The 24,116-nt window shown below is 45.0% G+C and overlaps 1 protein-coding gene across 4 annotated transcripts; it reads left to right on the top strand.

The window, feature by feature from the left end:
• The first annotated feature begins 34 nt into the window (after positions 1-34).
• On the top strand, positions 35-23,615 carry LOC106575164 (secretory phospholipase A2 receptor). 4 transcript variants are annotated; one of them, XM_014151421.2, is made up of 29 exons: positions 48-404; positions 1,609-1,683; positions 1,809-2,180; positions 3,299-3,472; positions 3,610-3,774; positions 4,048-4,161; positions 4,932-5,084; positions 7,850-8,044; positions 8,254-8,411; positions 8,525-8,635; positions 10,216-10,328; positions 10,458-10,630; positions 11,840-12,048; positions 12,312-12,457; positions 12,794-13,014; positions 13,459-13,494; positions 13,665-13,825; positions 14,459-14,523; positions 14,683-14,786; positions 14,892-15,028; positions 16,079-16,336; positions 16,510-16,654; positions 16,977-17,119; positions 19,855-20,032; positions 20,154-20,288; positions 20,723-20,845; positions 21,203-21,379; positions 21,639-21,674; positions 21,827-23,615. In XM_014151421.2, exons 1-29 carry the CDS (start codon positions 266-268, stop codon positions 22,042-22,044), a joined length of 4,434 nt encoding a protein of 1,477 aa, XP_014006896.1. In that variant the 5' UTR covers positions 48-265; the 3' UTR covers positions 22,045-23,615. The 4 variants fall into 4 exon arrangements, 3 of the variants coding, with proteins under 3 accessions (XP_014006896.1, XP_014006894.1, XP_014006895.1); XM_014151419.2 differs by having other exon boundaries at positions 50-404; positions 16,977-17,212; XM_014151420.2 differs by lacking the exon at positions 1,609-1,683 and having other exon boundaries at positions 59-404; positions 16,977-17,212.
• The last annotated feature ends 501 nt before the right edge of the window (positions 23,616-24,116 follow it).

Genomic DNA, 24,116 nt, shown 5'->3' on the forward strand with positions numbered 1-24,116 from the left:
TCATTTATTGTCGGCCAGTGTAAATTATGTAAGCCTATTGTTGAGTATTATTTGAAATAGACTATCGATGTTCTTCTAAAACGTGTGTAAAAACCATAAAAGCCGACCCCCGCCCAAAAATGGTCTAGAAGAAATGTAGGCTATGCTTCCTTTACTACCCCGCAGAGACCTTGGGCCGTGACGTTGCGATTACCCAAACTTTCAGAAAGTTCTTCAGGAGAAACCACGGAACTGTTGACTTTTTATCCCGCAACTTGTCGTCGAAATGAGAATATATTTATCACGCTGTACAGAATCTTTAGGAGTGCTCTTGTTAATCTGTGTAATAGTGTTTGTGAACAACTGCGACTGTGTGACTGAAGACGATGTGGTGTTGGAGAAAAAAGATCTTTCCGAACTCTACAGTAAGTTCAGCTCGGACTGCATCGAACATCAACATGTGTCCACTAGTAGCCTACTATCCAGGTTGTTTTTATAGAATTAGAAATGATAGGTCAGTCATGCAAGTCAGGACAAGAAAGTCTACAATAAGAAAAACTCGATTGTTTCACTGTGTATGCAAGTGTGGTATACTGTATGTGTAGGCTACAGCGCTGCGCCGCTGGATGCATGGCGAGATGCGTTGTATTATCCTCGGTTTCGATTATGGAAAAATACAATAAACAATATAAGAAAAGGTAGTTAAATTGTGTAATCTGGACTGGAAGTACTGCAAAATGATTTCGTAATAAGAACACGTTGTCCATATTATGCATGATCAATTAATGAATTGACTCATCATGTGACCATCAGGCTTCTGAATCAGATTGGACAAGTCAGAGAGAATAAAACATCAACATTGATGCTGTTATGGGTAGAGGGACGGACAGATTCGGGTCAGGTAAAGGTAATCATAGATAGACTGTTTGCACAGTATAGCAACTGTAGGTTTCCCTGGTGTAAACAGGAAATAGCTCAAATTGGGTCATGAAATTATGCAAAAAAAAGGAATGACAGGAGGACACACACCCACATTTTTATTTTAATTGAACCTTTTATTTAACTAGACTCACATACACACACACACAGAGAGAGAGAAACAGGCTCAGACATGTTGTTTGATTGGGTCTCCAGTCTCATTGACTTTTAAATGTTTATCGGATATGACAGTCGAGGCTAGTAGTAATGTTGTTATAGTAATATTATTATGCATATGACTAATAATACATTTTAGCAGCCTATAAACATTCACGCTTGTTTCAGACATGTGTATAGGAGAATGATATGGACGGGCCCTGAACGTTAAACAGTTCGGAACAGTTTCGGCTGTTCGTGCACACAAAACATTTACTCGAGGCAAGCCGAAGTTCGGAGCCGAAGTCTACGCCTCTTCATCGGTCAATGTGCAGCAGTAGGGATTCTTCAATAAAGTGTTTGTTGCCATTAAACAATAGATTACTCGTATTCGTGCCATTTTTTTACTTGAATACTGCACCAAACAACTTAGTTCGCAACTAAGATCTCGGCAAAAACGTCAAAATTAACGACAGATATCTTGACTGTTTTGAGGAAGTGTTTACTGGCTACGGCTACAAGATGGACAAACAGTACTTTTTCTCGTTTTTCAAGCAAAGGTCTTTGAAGAGAGTATGCGAGCACACGTTCGGTCCAGCAGAACCGAAGCATATGGAAGCCTTAAGACAGGTCATTTTAGTGCACAAACACCAATATTAGTGTCGTAGAGAGAGCATAGTAGAGTGTACAGTAGAATATGCTATTATTCTTCACCACTACCCTACATTTTCATCCATCAATCCCTCTATTCCCAGACAAGGGTCTGTTCATCTTGGAGAGTACCCAGTTGAAGCGCTGCATCTCCTCTAACCTGGTCCTGGAGAGCTGTGAGAGGCCCACCCGCCGTATGCTGTGGAAGTGGGTGTCTCGCCACCGCCTCTTCAATCTGGGTAGCAGCCTCTGTCTGGGCCTGAACATCAGCGACTCCACCCAGCCCCTGGGCACCTTCGAGTGTGACTCACCCCTCCGGACCCTGTGGTGGAGGTGCAATGGGAATACGTTGTACGGGGCATCCCAGCTGAAGCTGTCTGTGGCTGGACGCCTGGTGGTGGTCAAGAGGGCCAGTTATCATCAGTGGAGGAGGTATTCTACCCCGGGGGAGGGGCCATGTGCCTATCCTTATGAGGGTAAGTAGTAAACATTAGTGATGCGGCCCCTCCCCCGGGGTAGACTGTTTGTTCACCTGCACCCGTCCGCAATTGATAACAACCCATTCGTAACCACCCGACCCTAACCCGCAATATTGAAAATGCGCTGTACAGTCAGAGAAGGTGGAACGATTTTTTTGATGGGCCTTTTTAGATAGGCATATGTTACTGCTTATAATTTCCTTCAATTTTGGTAGACTATTTGTCAGTCAACGAACTTGTCTGTAATTAGATACGTGCAGCTTCTCTTCTTTCATTACTTGTTGCCCTAGAAGACTAAATAAACCCTTGCTCATCAGAATAATGGCATACATTTATAGAATTTATCGATGTAGTTGACATCGATAAAGTTTGTTTTCTCTGTTCTCTTTCGTTCCTGCTTCTCTTGGACAGCAAAGACATTTAGGGACCGGGGAGGTAATGCAATTTGCAGAATTTCTAAATTAAATCAGTTTGACCGGTTTTAAGAAAATGAAAAGCTGTTAAAATGACCTAACATGTTTTTGATAAGATTTCAGTTAGTTTTGGATGCATATTCTATGTGGTTGAAATACTATCAGCTTTCATTATGCTGATAAAGATAGCACCTTTACAGACGGTTCCTAACCACACATTCATTCTCTCAAGATGCTGAATGAAATAAATCATATTTCTCCACTCCTGTTTACATTTGGTGTTAGGGCTGAGAATTGCCAGGGACCTCACAATACGCTATTATCAAATCAAATCCAATTTTACTTGGCACCTGCACCGAATACAACAGGTGTACGCGTTACCGTGAAATGCTTACTTACAAGCCCTTAACCAACAATATTGCATGACACTAAACCCACCCGCCCTGCGCATATAACCGCAGGGGGCTGCGGGTTATGAGTCAACCCGCGCATCACTAGCATACCTAGTATATTATAGTAGTGACATGTACTGACTGACCTCTTTCTACACAGACAGTTTCATTGAGACACAGTTGGTTTGATATTAATGAAGCCATGCAAATGCCAATCATCACTTACATAAGAAAGCGAACAGACTGGCTCACTATATGACCGTGAAAATGAGCCCAAAGAAGGGGCTAATGACAATGTCTTTCTCTGTAGAGATCCACACGCTGTTGGGTAATGCCCACGGCATGCCTTGTGCCCTGCCGTTCAAATACAACAACAAGTGGTACTCGGAGTGCACGGCAGAGGGGCGCGAGGACCACCATCGCTGGTGTGCCACCACCAGTCGATACGACCAGGATGAGAAATGGGGCTTCTGTCCCAGTCAAGGTGATGCACACTCATACATATGCATGCGCACACACACACACAACAGTATTGTTGTACAGTGTGGGGTTTGATCGAATTTCTTTGAAACAAAATAACCATGATAATATTCAAATGTCTGTCTTTGTCTCTGCCTTCAGAGTTGGGCTGCGATACGTTCTGGGACTCGAACCAGGAGAGCCGTGCGTGTTACCAGTTCAACCTGTACACCATCCTGACGTGGAGCCAGGCCTACTCCTCCTGCCTGGCCCAGGGAGGAAGTCTACTCAGCATCACTGACCTCACTGAACAGATGTACATCAGAGGTAGGACAACTCGTCTCTTGAACTATTTTATCACTGTATTTAATAGTTCTATTTGAAAATGTAAAACTGTATTTGAACTTTTAGTCAGGAAAGGAGAGAAGGTGGGTGGTTTGGTCTGAGCTACACATACTGTATAAACTATAAACTCTTGGGTGCGGTATTATGCCTTGAAACGGACTTGTGTTCATAGTTTTGCTTATTCAGGTTGGAGAAAGGACAAGACGTTTTGCCCAGAGTTAGTGGTGTTCATGTGTTTGGTTCTGTGTCTTTCAGAGCGGTTGGCTAACGTGGGAGTGATGGTGTGGATCGGACTGAACCACCTGAGTGAGAGAACAGGGTGGCAGTGGTCTGATGGAGCTCCTCTTGCCTTGGTAAACTTCACCTCAGGTAAGAGAGTTGGGCTGCTCTCCAACCTTTTCACTCCCACTCCAAGGCCCAGATTCCTTCTTTAAGATGTGAATGAACAGCATTGGCGTTAGTAATAATATGTAATAGCTTCATGTAGCCCTCTGAAGTGGAGTTTCTGGCCGTTCTGGCCAGTCCATTTGGATCTCAGCGGTGTGAACCAAGAAGTTCCTGCTGGAGGCTCCCGGGTGGCGCAGTGGTCTAAGGCATCGCTGTGCCACCAGAGAATCTGGGTTCGAGCCCAGGCTCTGTCGCAGCCGGCCGTGACCGGTAGGCCCATGGGGTGGTGCACAATTGGCCCAGCGTCCTCCGGGTTGGGGAGGGTTTGGCTGGCAGGGATATCCTTGTATCATCGCGCACTAGCGACTCCTGTGGCGGCCCGGGCGTAGTGCACGCTGACCAGGTCGCCAGGTGTACGGTGTTTCCTCTGACACATTGGTGTGGCTGGCTTCTGGGTTAAGTGAGCATTGTGTCAAGAAGCAGTGCTGCTTGGTTGGGTTGGGTTTCGGAGGATGCATGGCTCTCGACCTTCGCCTCTCCCGAGTCCGTACAGGAGTTGCAGTGATGAGACAAGACTGTAACTACCAATTGGATACCACGAAATTGGGGGTAAAAAATAAAAAATTAAAATATTTAAAAAAAGAACTTCCTGCTGTAGCAGTGGTGGGAGCCAGAAATGTGTGTTTGAAACTAGGCCAACGTTTCTCCCTTTCTACCTGTAACTCCCCGTAACCCGTGTTGGTCTCTCCCAGGCCTGTCATCCAGCCCTCTGCAGGACAACAGGCAGTGTGGAGTGTATAACTCAGCCTCGGGGGGGCACCAGTGGCAGAGTCTGTCCTGTGAGTCTGCTCTACCCTACATCTGTAAGAAGACCCCCAATGACACCAGGAGAGCTGAGCCTCTAGGTAAGACGTCAGTGGTCCTAAATGTTTCATATTGTGGCCCTAACCTGGTCCCATATCTGTTTGTGCAAAACAGTGTTTGTCATGACAATGAGTGACAGAGAGTTGGCGTGATAGCACAAACAGACTGGCGCTCAGTCTATTGTTGCCTTAGTGCTCAGCAATTGTACTACAATAAATTATTAATAATCTGCACTGTAACGGAAAACTGTAAATTATACGGTAATTTGGGGTATTTTCAACAGTAAAATACTCTGAAATGTTTTACTGCAGCATACTGTAAATGATGGTGCAATGTGTGAAAATGTTGTGGGGGGGCATAGAATTGCTGTATTTCGAATGGTACTGTAATTCCTACCCACAGAATACGGTACTGTACCTAAACTTTGGAGCGCCAATAACCTTTTGACCACTAGTGGGTGCATGGTATTGTTGTTTCTGGCTAATTAACATATTTTGAGGCGTGCCTTGTAATAGGCTATATTTGTTGCACCTGGAAGTGAGAATGTTGTAGCAGTTTAACTCCTATGTTGTTATAGTGCCCCACAGTAGGGGACAGTAGGGGACAGATACAGTAGGGGACAGATTGGAGTGGCAGCAAGTCTTGAACCTTGTCCTGTTGGTCTGTTTTGCACTGTAGTCGCTGCCGGTTTGGAAGCCTTTGTCAAGGCCTCTAGAAGTGTAAGTGATATAAAACATTTACATGACATTTACATTTAAGTCATTTAGCAGACGCTCTTATCCAGAGCGACTTACAAATTGGTGCATTCACCTTATGATATCCAGTGGAACAACCACTTTACAATAGTACATCTATATCTTTTTGGGGGGGGGGGGTTAGAAGGATTACTTTATCCTATCCCAGGTATTCCTTAAAGAGGTGGGGATTCAGGTGTCTCCGGAAGGTGGTGATTGACTCCGCTGTCCTGGCGTCGTGAGGGAGCGTGTTCCACCATTGGGGTGCCAGAGCAGCGAACAGTTTTGACTGTTACAGCCCTGTTATAGCCTAGCGTGGAAGGAGCCGAGGTCAAGAGTTCATGTTCCAGGTGGAACCCAGCTGTTGAGCTGTTAGCTGAAGCTCCTCTCCCATTCCATCCGTAGAATCATTTCTGTCTGGCTCGAGAGCCGTCTGGTGAATTATCCACCTGTAATGTTCCAAAACACCAAATGTAAATTAATATACTGTAATGTGTAAACACTTTACTTAGCAGCCAACCTGCTTGCTAATGTAAAGTACTGTGAAATAGAAACCCCTCCCCTCAATGAAATTCACTAATTCATCCATTCATTCATTCATTAATTAATTCAGATTACAGTAGCATTCACTTTATTTTTACAGTATGTTATTGCACAGTACTTGCTTTGATACCGTATTTATATTTCAGTAGGAGTACTGTTATATGAAGTACAGAATTTGACTTGCCAACGAGTTGCCTGTAAGGTACTGTCAGATTCACAGTAACCCCTTTACATTGTAATTTATAGGAAGTGATTACATGTAAACATTGATAAAATGGTCCGTCTGGCTCTAGGGCCTAGGGAATTATTAATCTGCGTCCCAAATAGCACCCTATTCCCTATATGTGTACTACTTTTGACCTGGGCTCATAGGGTTCTGGTCAAAAGTAGAGCATTATGTAGGCAATAGGGTGCTATTTGGGACTTATGCACAGAGTTTGCTTGTGTTTGGTACTTGAATCAGCTGTCTCTGTCTGGCTCAAGAGGGCTTGGTGAGCAATCCCATTTGTCATATTCTTATACACAGTCTCCAACTAGTACTTGTTAACAGTTCTGAACAGCCCTTTCTAATAGGTCAAACTGCATAACCATGAGCAACGTTTGGCTGTTTGTTTTGGTTGATACGCATGACTCAGTTGTTTCTGTCTGGCTCGAGAGCCGTCTGGTGAATTATCCACCTGTAATGTTCCAAAACGATGTTCTCTCCAACAAGAACTGTTGAATGGTACTGAAAAACCTTCCCTAACAGGTCAGCATTTGGGCACAACTCGGTTGGTTTTTCCTGATAGTGTTCTTGTTATTTATTCCAGTTCTAGTAGAAGTCTTGTTATTTATTCCGGTGACAGTAGAAGTTCTGAGTCACTCCAGTGTTGTTTTGAATGATTCTACGGATGGAATGGGAGAGGAGCTTCAGCTAACAGCTCAACAGCTGGGTCCCACCTGGAACGTGAACTCTTGACCTCGGCTCCTTCCACGCTAGGCTATAACAGGGCTGTAACAGAAAACATATGTTGTTTACGATTCAGTAGACATGACACTGGACATTTTTTTAAAATGGAGAATGTGTGTTCTCATTTCACAAGTTCAAGTAGTACACCTCCATTTGAGAATGTTTCCACCTAGGACCGAACTTCCGTTTACAGCTTTCTTTCATTTCTAATTCTCCAGAGTGATGAACGACACTTGGAAGAGCGGCAATGGGAGATTACTTGTTTGTGTGTATGCATTGATATGTAGGCTACGTGTGCCTTTTAAAAAAAAATGTATATAGTTCTGTCTTTGAGCTGTTCTTGTCTATTGATGTTCTGTATTATGTCATCCTGTATTATGTTTCATGTTTTGTGTGGACCCCAGGAAGAGTAGCTGCTGCTTTTGCAACAGCTAATGGGGATCCTAATAAAATACCAATACCAAATACTTGGACTTTTTCTCTCTTTGCCCCTGAATCTTAGAATGACAGGCGCCAATGTTTTTGTGCTGAATTGGACCGTTATCTCTCGTCTCTCTTCCTCTCCGTCACCCGCCCCCAGATAACTGGCAGTACTACCGCACGGTGTGTTCCGAGGGCTGGCTGGCCCACAACCGTTACTGCTACAAAGCCCTGGCAGAGGCTGAGGCAGGGAGCTGGGAGGACTCCTCCGCTGCCTGTAACTCCGTAGGGGCCAACCTCACCAGCCTACACTCTCTATCTGAGGTAGAGCTGCTGCTGGGCCTGCTGGCTAACGGTGAGCCTGGATCTGGGGTTCTGTAGTCTAGTATGGATGTTAGTTACTTTATGTGGTGGATGGTGGTGTTCTATGTTCTGGGATAGTGTGGACATCATAAAGGATCATGGGAGGGTATTGTCTTTCCCGGTAGTTGTTTTTGAAATGTTGACAAAACAACTAAGTATGTTGTGTATGTGTGTATATTTATGTGTATGTGTGTACTGTAGTCTCAGGGTCTGGCTCAGAGGTGTGGATCGGCCTGATAAAGAAGCTATCGTCCTCAGCTGTAGAGTGGTCTGACGGCTCCCCAGTCGACCTCACTCTCTGGCACGCGCACCATCCTACCCATAGCAACAGCCAGCTCTGTGCCAAGACGGACGTAAAGGTACAGCCAACTGAATCCTTTTCACTGATGACTACAGTCTGTGGTTGGCTCATCGTCTTTATTTGAATGAATATAGTAAATTACTCAAATGTGTGTGTGTGTGTTCGTCCTAGGAAGGGAACTGGCTGTTGGCACCATGCGATGAGAAGCTCCCTGCAGTGTGTAGGAGAGCAGGACTACTACCCCTACACCCCACTGGAACATGGGACGAGGGCTGTCCTGAGGTAGACACACACACACACACACACACACACACACACCCAGATGATCTAATAAGAAACCCTACAACTTATCATCGTTGCATACGTCCTAGCCCTGAGCAGAAGAATGCTATAGCTGCCATATCCACGGAAGGTGAAATTGAAATTCAACATAGCGCTCTTATCATTCTTAACTCAACTGTTTCCAGAAGAACTTATTTCATGGCACCATGCATTGTTGATTCCATACAACCTTTGTCAGACGGCGGTTCTGTGGAGTGGAAAGTGCTGACGTTGAGCAGTGTGGTCAGAATAGTGCCGTTCTACATACCCAGGCATTACCGTTACAGTGAAAAGATCCTGGTTGGGTTCAGATCCCGGGTTAGGGCGAGTCTGCTCTGCATTCAGTACAATGAGCTGATTCAACAGCTAGATGACATATTGTCAGACTGTCATGTGGAGCTGTGACCTCTGTTTACGAGGACATGAGCGGATTGACTCATAAGGGCCGTTTCACTGTTTCACCATGTCCTAAAACGGACAGGAAATAGCCCTGGAGGAGCAGTATCAATGGACACAAAAATAATGTGGGACTTCACAGAATAAAGACTTTTTTCAGTGACTGTATTGGGTTGATTTCAGGCCGTGTTGTTTAATTCACACAGTCACCCCTAGCTGTGTTGATTGATAATGGCCTCAGTTGGAAAGGGATTTGACAACATGCAGAGAGAATCTCCTTCGCGGAGGAACTAGTGGACATTCCTTCCTCACGCACATGTCGGCAAGTGTTGGCTGCCGTTGGTCATCAAGTGTGTATGGCGATGTGGGAGTGAAACGTAGGACACTCGTCAAAACACCACTACTTCCTGTCCCTAAGACACTTCCCAAAAGTCCCCCTCAAGCCCCCTCCCGTCCTAACAGATGGGCCCAGTCATAGCCCTAACCCCCCCACCGCCCCGTTCCCCTAACCCCAATCCTCCACGTGTGTTTGCTTGTATTAGCCACTGCCGTCTACTGCTAATTCCAAACTATGCGGCTCTTACTGCCAGAATGTTTGGAGTGTAACACAATCCAGTCAGCTTGGCCGGCTCTCCTGAGCTTGTTGCTATTCTTGTACACTGGCCCAAACTCTTTTCAGGTGTCTGTGTGGAGTAATGTGTGAGTCTGGCTCCCACCTCAAGTCTACCTCCTCCAGTATATTCAGCACATTGTCTCGGCTGTTCTCACTCTTGCATGGTGTCTGCAGTAGAAACATTCAAGCATATAATGTTTATTTTTATTTTTATTCATTTAATCTAACTGAGATACAGGTGTAGGATCTTAATTTGATCACTCGTTTTTGTCCCTTCAAATGTACCTGCACAGCAGGAAATGCAAACTTGTAGTGTGTTTGAGGGTTAAAAAAGGTTTCTGAAGTTCGTAATTTCCACTTTAATTTCAGACTTTACTTGCCTTAACAAATGGATGGATCAACCCCTACAAACAATGTCTATTGATTATAATCCACATAATAATTCACATTTCCTGCTGCTGTGCATGATTATTTTCCTACTGTAGCAATCCGGCTCAAATTAACATCCTACATCTGTATGTCTTCCCGGCAGGATTGGAAGCGGAAGGGCCACTCTTGCTACATGGTGACGAGCCATGAGCAGAGCTATGAAGACGCTGTCAAGGGTTACTACTGCAAGGCTCCTCTGGTCACAGTGGAAAACAGGTCTGATTTCTGACTCAGACTTCTCATCTTAATCATTTATTACACACTGCACCACAAATGGGAACTCCCATATTTCATAGTGACAAGAATACATTGTTATGAATGATTGTTGATTTCTCTCCATGGCAGGTTTGAGCAGGCCTTTCTGAACAGCTTGGTAAATGAGATGGGAACCAACGGTAGTGTATATTACTGGACGGCCCTACAGGACCAGGGTAACCATGGAGAGTACAGCTGGCTGGGGGGACACAACGGATCCACCCTCCCTCTGCTCTATACAAACTGGAACAGGCATCAGCCAGGTAGGGAAGGGAGACGTGGTGGTGTGGGCTGAGCAGAGAAACAAATCTGACCTTGGATCAGTGGACAGAGACAAACTTCAACCTACTCGATGTCAATCAACAATAGTCTCCCTGGTAAACACTACTGTTTTGTCGTAGTGGATCGAGGGATTTATGAGAACTAGGATGTTGCCTCTATTCGCACTCCACTGTCAACAGTCTTCCCTCTCTTCCCCGCTGGCATGTTGTCTCGATCACACAGACCAGCTCCACTTAGACAACAATAGGGCTGAGACAGAACAGACAGACAGAACAGACAGAACAGACAGACAGAACAGACAGACAGACAGACAGACAGACAGACAGACAGACAGACAGACAGACAGACAGACAGACAGACAGACAGACAGACAGACAGAACAGACAGACAGACAGAACAGACAGACAGACAGACAGACAGACAGACAGACAGACAGACAGACAGAGTTGTGGGTTAGTTTAGCCCCAGGTGGACTTGTCTGCTGTCTACTGTCCTTCATTCACCCCCTTCACTTCACTTCACTTCACACCGCGGCCAAGTCCCAAATGGCACCCTATTCCCTATGTAGTACTCTACTTTAGTAGTGCACTATGAAGGGAATAGCCGAATTAGAGTGCCGTTTGGGATGCTGCCTATGATTAATGAGTTGAAGTGTAATTTAGGTTTGACAATCTCAGCTTCCTTCAGTCAGTGTGAGAGCATCATTAATCATGCTGTTGCTATGGTGAAATGGCAGCACGACTTTGAAGTAGAATTCCCATCATTTAGTTAATTAAATACTGTGGTGCCAACACTCTAACCAATGCATGCTTAGATTGGCATTGTGGATCTGTTTCTCACAGCTCAGTCTCTTTCTTTCTTTCTTTCTTTCTTTCTTTCTTTCGTTCTTTCTTTCTTTCTTTCTTTCTTTCTCTCTCTCTTTCTTTCTTTCTTTCTTTCGTTCTTTCTTTCTTTCTTTCTTTCTTTCTTTCTTTCTTTCTTTCTTTCTTTCTTTCTTTCTCTCTTTCTTTCTTTCTTTCTTTCTTTCTTTCTTTCTTTCTTTCTTTCTTTCTTTCTTTCTTTCTTTCTTTCTTTCTTTCTTTCTTTCTTTCTTTCTTTCTTTCTTTCTTTCTCTCTCTCTCTCTCTCTCTCTCTCTCTCTCTCTCTCTCTCTCTCTCTCTCTCTCTCTCTCTCTCTCCTCCGCTCTCTAGTCAGTGCAGGTGGCTGTGTGGCTATGACAGGCGGCCAGGCCTTGGGTCACTGGGAAGTGAAGGACTGCAAATCCCAGAAGGCCTTGTCAGTGTGTAAACAGAGCATCAGTGGTTACCAGGAGGTCCTGTTCCCCACAGTCCATATTGACGCTTACGCCCCCTGTCCTCCAGGCTGGGAATCACACTCCGGCCTGCTCCACTGTTACAAGGTCATCTGCCTTTCCTTCTCTTCTCCCCTCTCCATTCTATCTCTTCTCCTATATCTATTTTCCTATATTTCTCCTGTCTTCCTCAGTTATTAACTTGTTGTGAAAAGCAATTCTTATGCCTCCACTGTGAGAGAGTATGACATGATCACTCTAATTCTGTAAATAATAGAGGTTGCCCCATTAGCTGTCACTTGAAAACCAACGCAGATAAGGAGATGCTGTAGTCTAGGCGACGGAGTGCCATTGTTGACTGTGGTCCTCAGGCGTTCCACAGTGAGAAGGTCCTGATGAAGCGGTCGTGGGAAGACGCTGACTTCTTCTGCCAGGCTCTAGGAGCTCAGCTGGCCAGCTTCCACCACTACAAGGAGCAGGTCTTTGTCAAAGGACTCCTCCACTCCATGTTTGATGGGTTAGTTAGTGTGCTTCACAGCCTACACCCCTGTTTTCCCCTTTTTATAATACTGTGTTGTCCCAGGGAATCAAGCACACACATTTTCTTCAGGAAATACCTGTACCTTTTCTAGTTTTACCTGTGATTGTAGATTTACTCCTATTCATTATGTCATCTATCCCCTCTCTGTCTGTCTGTCTGTCTGTCTGTCTGTCTGTCTGTCTGTCTGTCTGTCTGTCTGTCTGTCTGTCTGTCTGTCTGTCTGTCTGTCTGTCTGTCTGTCTGTCTGTCTGTCTGTCTGTCTGTTTCTCTCTCTCTGTCTCGCTCTCCTCTACTCCTCTTCCTGTTTTTCAGAACAGAGGGTCGTTGGTTCTGGGTGGGCTTGAATAAGAGAGACCCCCAGTCAGCAGGAGCCTGGGAGTGGTCTGATGGGACCCCCGCGGTGTCCTCCTTCATAGAGGATAAGAACGAGGAGGATGACAGACATAGCTGTGCCGTGTACAGTGACCTGACCAACACCCTCCTGCCACAGCCCTGCGACACCAAGCACGAGTGGATCTGCAAGGTTCCCAGAGGTAATCATTCTTTTCAGAACTAATGGATTGGATTAATGTAAAGCCTTTCTGCCTACAGTACATCTCTTACAGGAAAAAACACATGTTTTCATGTGATCTCATGTGAAGTTAATGTGACAACGTGTGCATTTCATGTGAATCCATGTGGTTTTTCTGTAAGGGATAGTAAGGGGGGAAACTCACCTCTTCCACCATCAACGGCACTGTATATACAGTAAAGGGAAAGGGGGATACCTGGTCAGTTGTACAAGTGAATCCGTTCAACTGAAATGTTTCTTCCGCATTTAACCCAAATTGAACCTTTATTTAACTAGGCAAGTCAGAGAGGTGTGGGGCTGCCTTTATCGAGTATGGAACGTTTGAAATCTCAAAGTTGCTTATTGATTTATCCTTATAGATTTTAAAGGTTTATCGCTAAGAATATCTGTCTTATCTGTCTCGTAGGTATGGAGCTCAACAAACCATACTGGTATAATGACCGTAAGTAAATGTAGTCATTTTTTATGTATTTTGTCATATTTAACATTTTTGACGTTTTTTTATTGAGTTGTTTTTCATTTATTTATATGCTTATTTGTGCTATCAATTGCAGTTGTAACTCTGAGAGGGACTGTGTGATTGTGACTGTGTAACCTTCCTCTGTCCTGTAGAGAACGAGCCCTGGGTGTTCTACAGAGGAGCAGAGTATCTGCTGGCCAAGCAGCCTTTTCCCTGGGAGGATGTTAACCTGGCCTGTATGATGATGGGCGCCCACTTGCTGTCTGTCCACTCTAAAGAGGAGCTCCGATTCATCAGAGAGCGCATGGGGAAGGTCTGTACACACACACACACACTAACACACGGGCCGACACACGCGCTAACGCACACAGTCAGACGCACGTGCCGACAGTCGCGCTCACGGGCCAACACAAGTGAACACACACTAACGCACACACATTCAGACACACACACACACGCACACACACATGCCGACACAGTCATGCACACACTTACACACACACACGAGCCGGCACGAGTTCACACACACTAGCCGACAGGTTCACACGCGAACGCCCTCATTCCCACACGCGGCCGTACATTCACAGTTCACACACAAGTGCCCTCCCTCACTCTCTCTCTTACACACACGTACAAACACACACGCCGACACGTTCGCACATTCGTGCCCTCGCATACAGGAGTAAAATAAAGGGCCTTGTTTCACTGCAGCACAGCGTCTTGGATCAGACTGAAGGGCCCTCTGGTGGAGAGGCTTTTGAAGGCTGTAAAAAGGACAGAGCTGTGGATAAAACAGCAGAGGCTGGGGCCAAGGCCGAGGAGAGGGGTTGAACGGGCTCTCGTGGCATGAAAGAGGCTGAATGGCTGATCCTTCACTGGAGCGAGGATGGTAAAAGGCCTTGAATGAGTGAGCTAAGCATTCCTTTTCTTCTCTTGGTTCTCTCAGCTCTCTTTGGGGTCGACCGACTGGTGGATAGGGCTGTCCACGGACCTCGTGAGGGAAGAGTTCAGGTAAGTGTTTTATTTGTTTGTTTATGGAATGCTGTATTTTACCTAACACTCAATGAATTATGCTGTTTCTTTAGTGTGAGGGGGTGTAATAGGATTGTGTGTTTGTTTGTGTGTTTGTGTGTGTGTGTGTGTGTGTCTGTGTCTTGTGTGTGTGTGCAGTTGGAGTGATGAGTCCGCTGTGGATTATCAGAATTGGGCAGAAGGAAGTTCCCATGATGCCCCAGTGAAACATAAACAGTGTGTGACCATGTCCTCTATCTCAGGTGAGAACACAGGCACACACACACACACACACACACACACACACACACACACACACACACACACACACCACGACTGACTTCTCTTTGACGTGTTGTGACCAACAGGTCAGTGGTCGGTGGGTGAGTGTGGCGGTCTCCATGCTCACGTATGTAAGCGCCGGACCGTGTCCGTGGTGGAGATTCCCAGAGAGCCTCACTACATCGGAGGCTGTCCAGAGAGATGGCTCTACTTCGGACACAAGGTTCACCTCATCTCGCATCCTTTTATTCATTTCAAAGCCTCTGCATGGGCTTGAATGGAAGTTTGTATAGTTTAGTGCCCATTATTTTATATCCTGATTGTCTAGTCACTTTTACCCCAACCTACATGTACATACTGTATTACCTCAATCACCTCAACTACCTCGTACTCCTGCACAGTGACTCATTACTGGTACTCCTTGTATATGGCCTCGTTATTGTTTTTATTGTGTTACTATTTCCTCTTTTATTTAGCAAATATTTGTCTTACTTTTTAACGCTGAATTGTTGGGAAAGGGCTCGTAGGGAAGTTTACACCTGTTGTATTCGGCGCTTGTGACCAATAACATTGGATTTGATTTGAGTTTCTCTTGTCCATCTGACCATTGTCATGGAGATTCAGTACTGAGAGAGACTTGGTCATTTCTTAAAATAATCATCTTTATTTAATATTGATTAATTATTGCAATAAGGAGGCTGGTCGACCCCCCCCCCCAGCCTTGAGTGTTGGACCGAGTAACCTAACCTTAACACAAATGCAGAGTACTATATATAGCTGACACTGACAATGGTCCGTCATGGTTTGTTCAACCCTCCTCATGTAGACCAAGGAGCATCATAAGACACTCTGGGTTCATCCTGTCGTTATCTGCACGTGGGTTGTTGTCTTAACCCCACCCTGGCTTAGGTTCCCAGATGCAAGGATGATTTTGAGACAGTGAGGGATTGTTCTACTCCTAAGCTATCTCTAGTAAAACACGTTCTTGTCTATGTAATGCAGTCTTTAACTCATTTGTCAGCTCAAGCCATCTCTGGTGACCGTACGCCCAGATTAGCTGCAGGGAACTAGAGTGGAGACCATTAAAACACAGACAATAGTAGGACAGAAATGTCTTACTATTAGTTAAATATTCATTTTTAACCATTAATATCAAATAGATAAGTTAAATACGAAATTTCTCTATCACACCGTACAAGGAAAAATCTAGTTGGTGGAACTATACCAAAACCTTGCTAGATTTCTGTCCTGTGTTTTGTGTGTCTTCTGGCAGTGTTTCCTGCTGCACCTTCCCAACAGTTCTGAGGAGGGGAAGAGCTGGAGAGATGCCCAGTCTATCTGCTCCTCTTTCCAAGGCACGCTGGTCGCCATCGAAGACGAGATCGAGCAAGCGTACATCACCATGCTGCTCCAGGGCAGGACAGTGGGCGTTTGGATTGGTCTACGGGATGAGGACACCATGAAATGGACCAATGGGAAACCTGTCAGCTACACCAACTGGTCCCCTGTAGAACCCAAGAACCCTCTGACGGTAAGACCTCCTCAACGGAGATTTGAGGTTAAATGAAACATCTAATATTGTCTTAGTGCTTTGGTGATGTTCTCTGTATAGTGTATTGATTGGGGGGGGGGTGCGTGTGTGTGTCTGTGTACCTTTCTGTGTGTGTATGCGTGCATGTGTGTGTGGGCGCCCCTCCTCTGCAGGATGAGTGGCTGAGCGGGCCCCTGGGCGGGGACGATCCTCTGTGCACGGTGCTCTCCAACAGCCACAACTTCCACCTGACAGGGAAGTGGTTTGACGAGAAGTGCACAGAAAGTAGATATGGCTTTGTCTGTCAGAAACCCCAAGGTAGGACTCCCCTCTGTCCTCATGCATTCTGTGTCACGTACTCACCCTCCTTCAGACACATTGGGGCCTATTTTCAGAGCACAGAGCTGAGATATTACCAATCATGTCTGTATTACATCATTAATGAAACTGTTAGAGCTTCCTGTTTTGTGCTCTCAAAATATCACCCCGTTGAGTCAGCTCGCTGAGAGAAATCCTTCAGAAATGGTTGAACATTGAAATGAGTGTTTCTGTTGATTTCGTGACAAATCGACGCCCTTGCTTCCTCATGGAACAATCTCTCTTATCGTTTCCTCTCCCCTTCTCTCTTTCCCTGCAACAGACGCAACTAAACCCCCATCCCACTCCTACCTCCACCCTCTCCCTGACAATATTGAGTACAAGAACCGCAGATACAGGGTTGTCCGTGGCAACATGAGCTGGTACGAGGCGCTGCATATGTGCTTAGAGTCTGAGTCTGAGCTGGTGAGCGTTACCGACCCCTTCCACCAGGCTTTCCTTACTGTCCTTGTCAATAGATTGGCATTCCCCCACTGGATTGGACTGTATAGTCAAGACGTATGTATTATACTATACCGCTGAGTACTGCTACCTGCCTAGGCTGCGTGTGTGCGTGTGCGTGTGAAGATAATGCTCGTTAACAAGCATGTCGAAGTTGGTCTGTGGCATGAATTGACCTTTGATGATGTTAGGAGTGTGTGTAGTAGATTTACGTCACTGCAAGGAAACAGCTAAGAGCACTAGCTAGAGGTCTTTTATAAACAGCATGGCCACAATGAAGTAATGTTGTAAGTATAGAAATGCCTGGAGACCACGTGCATCTGACAGTCTGTTTACTCGGATGTTGTCGCTCTCTCCCTCTCCAGTCCATGTCTTTCTTTCAAAGCATGGGGATTTCATCTTGGCGACTGTTCACAGCATGTTCGCACCATATCATAACCAAATGTATCTGATCTCCTCAAATCAAAAGTAGGCCGACTAAGTCCCATTTTGGGCACTTTCTATTTACATACACGCATTCACATTTCTACAACTCTTATATGAATACAGTGCCTTCGGAAAGTATTCAGACCCCTTCCCTTTTTCCATAATTTGTTATGTTACAGCCTTATTCTAAAATGGATTCAATCATTTTTCCTCATCAATCTACACACAATACCCCATAATGACAAAGCGAAAACAGCTTTTTAGATTTTTTTCTTCACATTTATTAAAAATAAAAAACAGAAATACCGTATTTACATAAGCATTCAGACCCTTTGCTATGAGACTCAAAATTGAGTTCAGGTGCATCCTGTTTCCATTGATCATCCTTGAGATGTTTCTACAACTTGATTGGAGTCCACCTGTGGTAAATTCAATTGATTGGACATGATTTGGAAAGGCACACACCTGTCTATATAAGGTCCCACAGTTGACAGTGCATGTCAGAGCAGAAATCAAGCCATGAGGTAGAAGGAATTGTGTTGAGGCACAGATCTGAGGAAGGACGCCAAAAAATGTCTGCAGCATTAAAGGTCCCCAAGAACACAGTGGCCTCCATCATTCTTAAATGGAAGAAGTTTGGAACCACCAAGACTCTTCCTACAGCTGGGCGACCGGCCAAACTGAGCAATCGAGGGAGAAGGGCCTTGGTCAGGGGGGTGACCAATAACCTTATGGTCACTCTGACAGAGCTCCAGAGTTCCTCTGTGGAGATGGGAGAACCTTCTGGAAGGACAACCATCTCTTCAGCACTGCACCAATTAGGCCTTTATGGTAGAGTGGCTAGACGGAAGCCACTACTTAGTAAAAGGCACATGACTTGGAGTTTGCCAAAAGGCACCTAAACTACTCTGAGACCATGAGAAACTAAATTCTCTGGTCTGATGAAGCAAAGATTGAACTCTTTGGCCTGAATGGCAAGCGTCACATCTGCAGGAAACCTGGCACCATCCCTACGGTGAAGCATGGTGGTGGCAGCATCGTACTGTGGGGATGTTTTTCAGCAGCAGGGACTGGGAGACTAGTCAGGATTGAGGGAAAGATGAATTGAGCAAAGTACAGAGCGATCTCTAAAGAAAACCTGCTCCAGAGCGCTCAGGACTTCAGAGTGGGGCGAAGGTTCACCTTCCAACAGGACAACGACCCTAAGCACACAGCCAAAACAGGCTTCGGGACAAGTCTCTGAATGTCCTTGAGTGACCCAGCCAGAGCCCGGACCCGATTGAACATCTCTGGAATGACCTGAAAATACCTGTGCAGCAACGCTCCCCAACCAACCTGACAGAGCTTGAGAGGATCTGCAGAGAAGAACGGGAGAAACTCCCCAAATACAGATGCGCCAACCATGTAGCATCATTCCCAAGAAGACTTGAGGTTGTAATCGCTGCCAGAGATGCTTCAACAAAGTACTGAGTAAAGGGTCTGAATGCTTATGTAAATGTGATATTTCCATTTTTTATTGTGTGTAGATTGATGAGGGGGAAAAAACTATTTAATCAACTTTAGAATAAGGCTGTAACATAACAAAATGTGGAAAAAGTCAAGGAGTCTGTATACTTTCTGAATGCGCTGTATGTTTGGTGTTTATGTACCAATATATGTCTTATAGCTGATATCCTGTGACAAACAGAGATATTTGTCACACTGTAACTTATCCCGTTACTGCAGTTGTCCAGAGCTTTCCTCCTGGCCCACAGCCCATGCATAACTATGTGTGCATCCCAAATGACACCCTATTCACTTTATAGTGCACAACTTTTGTCCAAGACCGATAGGGCTCTGGTCAAATGTAGTGCACTATGTAGGGAATAGGGTGCCATTTGGGGCGCATTTCTGTGCTTCACTCAACACAGTATGGGAGTAGTTTTTCTCAACCGCCGGGCCGGCTGGGAGGAATTCTAAGCCACTCACAACATGTGGATCCAAGAATCCCATAGACTCAAGGAATGTCTTACTCGTGAAATATGGAATGAGGACAGGAAAGGAGAGAATTGATTCACAGCGCTCTACACAATGCCAGACACATTGGTATATAAACACCACACTTCCCTCGAGCCGAACCTTTTAACATCACCTGCTGCCCTCTACTCTTTCTGCCCCGTTGCATGGCGTGATCTACAACTCCGTCCTCTCCCTTAGCAACCCGCCTTAGCAACGTAGGCTCACCCTAAGAGTGTGTGTCACCTCCTCCCTGCCTGTGATTGTATGGCCTACAGGATGGGATCAACTACCAGTGGTCTGATGGTAGTGACACGGTCTTCACTCACTGGGATGCGGCCGATGATGAGGATTTCATCCTGGGGGACTGTGTGTACATGGACGTCACCGGGGGCTGGAGGAGGGCTGACTGTGAGATGCCGCTCCAGGGAGCCCTGTGCCATGTCCCGCCACCTAGTGAGTATAGGCTGGGTCCTAGTACATTGTAAAACACTGGCTACTAAAGCTTCCTGTGCCGTTAGTCCCTCCTCAAGAGTTTCAAATGCACAATACTGCTTTTCTAAATGTGCTCCCGTAGAGAGTAATGCGTTCACCAGCTATGAGGTTGTGTGTCCATCGACGTGGGTGAGGTTTGGCGCCAGCTGCTACAACTTTGAGCCCGTGGTCCAGAGACTGACCCTGGAGGAGGCCAGAGAGCACTGCAAACACAAAGGTACAGGAACTCTCGGGCAGATGTTGCCCTCAAGCACAGATTTAGGATCAGGTTCCCCTGCCCAAATTCGAACCTTAACCCATAAGGGGAAATTGCAAAATTGTCCTTCATTCGGCAACTTCATCCTACTGTGGTAAGTCTCCAGTACACCATGGAGTCAATTACAGTCGGTCTCATGCTAGGATGGATCAAGGATTTAATGGATCTCTCTCTATGGGAGTTTCCTTGTGATGACTCCCTGTTGTAATTGTCCAAAATGTTATGTTTGGTGAGAGCTCCCCCTATGGGATCCATGTATTACCTCCATTCTAGTAGCTAATACTGTACTGTAGCTATAGATCTGAGGGTGCAAAACATTCACAGAGAACTGCCTTCTTCATGCTCAGTAATACACATGTAATAATGAAGGTTTGGTGGGGTTTTACCTCTTCCAGCGAACACGTCAGAGGTCCTGACCATACAGACAGAGATGGAAAACAGGTTCGTTCTGGAGCAGCTGTGGTCGTATGGCTTCCCACATCAAACCGTCTGGCTGGGGATGTTCTTCAACACTGACGGTAAGCACATGCTTCCCCAAGTTTCCTCTCTTTTCATCAAAATAAGCAGTCTTTCTGGTTTGGCGTACAATATAAACCAACAGCTGGCAAAAGACAGACAATGTAAGTGCTACGGACAGAACTGGGATAAGACACAGCTTAATAGGGTTAGAAACATAATGAATTTCACATTTTTCAAGTGGTATTTTGATACTATTTATTGACTTAGGGCTTTACCTGCTGAGTTGATAGAAGCACTGTGGGGGGAAAAACACTAATGACCTGGGGCAGAGTTGAAGGGTGGAAGGAGAGGGGTCGAATGGACCAATTCACTACTTCTTTATTAAACATGTTATCTGTTTGTCCGGTCCAATTTAGCGGGCTCCATGGCATGGTTCGATGGTTCTCCTATGGACTACTCCAACTGGAACGTCAAGGCCTCAGACCCCAGCCTGCTGATGGCAGACACCTGTGTGTCCACCAGGGTGTCTGATGGGATGTGGCTCCTCTCTCAGTGCACTGACAGACTGGGCTTTGTCTGCAAAACTAACTCGGGTAGAGTAGAGACATTTTGGCTGCATTTACACAGGCAGCCCAAATCTGATCTATTGCCACTAATTTGTCATTTGACCAATCAAATCAGATATTTTTGCCAATAAATGAAATAAATATCAGAATTGGGCTGCCTGTGTAAACGCAGCCTCTCACTAGCCTCCAACTGCCATTATGACAAAGCTTTGTGTTATGCGTTTGTACAGTGTACATGTGTGTATTCTATAGATCAGTCAAGTTAAACAGATCGTCTTCTTTGCAGACACGATCCCTGAGGTAGAAGTGGAGCCACTAAATGGTAGGTGTTTAATTGAGGCTATTAACACTTATGCTGTTTTTCTCATGCACATTCTAATAATTTGGCAACTCAAGGTATCTTGGGACCAGCCTCTACCATGACTAACAGAGCCTTCAATGTCCAGTAAACTCACCCCTCTGTGTCTCTTCCAGGGTTGCACCACAGTGTCGTCCCAGCCGCGGTCCTGGTGGCCATGCTGATCTTCGCCGTGCTGGTGGCGGTGCTCTGGCTCGTCTACAAGAGGAACATGACGCGCTTCCGCAGACTGCCGTCCCTGGGAAACGCGTACTACAGACATACTAGTTCCCAGGCCACAGACTCCGATGGAAATGTTCTCATCGCAGACCTGGAAGCGCACTCTGGAGAATAGGGCTGTGTCCAAAATGGCACTCTTTCCCCTATTAGGTGCACTGCTTTGGTCAAAAGTAGCGCACTATATAGGGAATAAGGTGCCTTTTCCAGATGCACTGTAGGACTTATTGGAGACAGAAAAATTGTGATGTTCTCTAAAGTTGGGTAAAGCATGGGAATGGGCCGAACTCTGTATGACTGTGAAGAATGGTATGTCTCTGTGTGGGTCTGACATGGACCACATCAAGGGAACTTAGAGAAGGATGTCAGAGCCCAATTAGCTTTATTCACTTTAATCCACAGGAGGCTGCTGAGGGGAGGACAGCTCATAATAATGGCTGGAACGGAGCAAATGGAATGGCATCAGACGTCTGGAAACCATGTGTTTGATGTATTTGATTCCATTCAACTACAGTCATTATCACGAGCCCGTTCTCCCCAGTTAAGGTGCCACCAACCTCCCGTGCTTTATACAAGTAGTTGATGAATCAGGGACCAATTGTGTGGCTGAGAGTGAGGGAGTGCATCTTCGTGTGAAGTAAGTTTTGTCTACAAACGACTAGAGCTGTTATCCCAAGTACTTTGACATTCTAATGTAGGCATTTGAAAATGGATAGATATTCTTTGCACTGTAAGGTTGCTTTGTTATTATGGTACAATGCCAACTGCTTCCACTAATGCTGGTACCCACTATATTTGTGAGTACAAGTCTTTCACGCAGTGAAGACAATTTTTCTGTAATGCCTTGTACAGGACCAAAACAATTTTCTTGTTTAAGATAACAATGGCCGTGATTCAGTTGTTCTATACAGCAAAGACAAAGTCATGCTTTTGCAATACATTCGGAAGTCATCTTCTATGTATTTTATTCATGAACAGAAATAAGACCCCAAATCAATTCCAAGTTATGTTTTTTTTTTTTATCTAACGTGTCATTAAAGTACAGTGTTTCTTTGTTACCACTTTATTGCACCAAACTCCATCAATACAACACAGAAAGATGATGTTGTTGTTGTTTATTGCATATTTCCCTACACACAGAAGACACACTCACACCCTCACAGTATTTTTGAAAGTAGTTTATAAGTACATACATGATATTCATAAGAGCAAGGTGAAGAAAAAATTAAGAGAAAAATGCAGGCATTTATTTCAGTTTTATTATTTATCATGACGAGAAAAATATTTGTCATTCACTTCCATTTTGTTCATTTGGTCCACACATCTGTCAAAATGTAGGAGTAAAGAAGCTTTTATTGATGAAACAAAAATGATGTAACAAAGTACTCTTATGTAAATGGTGGCTCTTTGAGAAATAATCCAGTATTCTAAGCAGACGTGTGTGTGTGTGTTTGTTATGAGGTACAGTCTTTGCTGTGTTACCTGTTGTAGTTGTTGTATGTTGGGTACACAGAGTTATTAGATATGAAATATGTTGATGTATTTTTTTTCTGTTGTGTGGAAAGAAATACATGCAAGAGGATGTCACCGATGCTTGAAAATGTTTACTGTCTCTTGTTGTTTTTTATTGATAATGTTCATAACAAATGCTCTGTGCCTTCAGTGTAAATAAAATGAAGCTGTATCCAAGTTGTGTCTGAATTGTGTCTTGCTGTACCGCGTCTGCTTTGAAATGAGTCATTTGCATTGAGATGCTTTGTGGTGTGGGACTAGGGCAGGGGTGATATCATGTGGAGGTAGGAGACTGAGTAGGATGGACTCGTGGGTCTCTCTCTCTCTCTTTACGTTCCAAATGGCATCCTATTCCCTATTTAGTGCACTACTTTTGAAGAGGACCCATAGGGCTCTGGTCAAAAGTACTGCACTACATAGGGAATATGGTGCCATTGGGGAGAAATCCTTTGTCTGGCAATGGCCTCTACAGGCTGGCCTGACTGTTGTTGGCTGAGAATGCAGGCTTCATGGTTGAGATGATTCACTGCATGATGTTTCACTGCTGTTCTTATTTGCCTGTCTTTGAGAGAATTGACAGTGACTTACGGTGGTTGGAGACGCAGCGTCAACATACTTGTATTTATTTATCAGTGTATTTTGTCGTTGACGCAGCATAATACATATGTACTGTGAATG

Source organism: Salmo salar, chromosome ssa17 (genome assembly GCF_905237065.1).
Source record: "Salmo salar chromosome ssa17, Ssal_v3.1, whole genome shotgun sequence".
Lineage (NCBI taxonomy): Eukaryota > Metazoa > Chordata > Actinopteri > Salmoniformes > Salmonidae > Salmo > Salmo salar.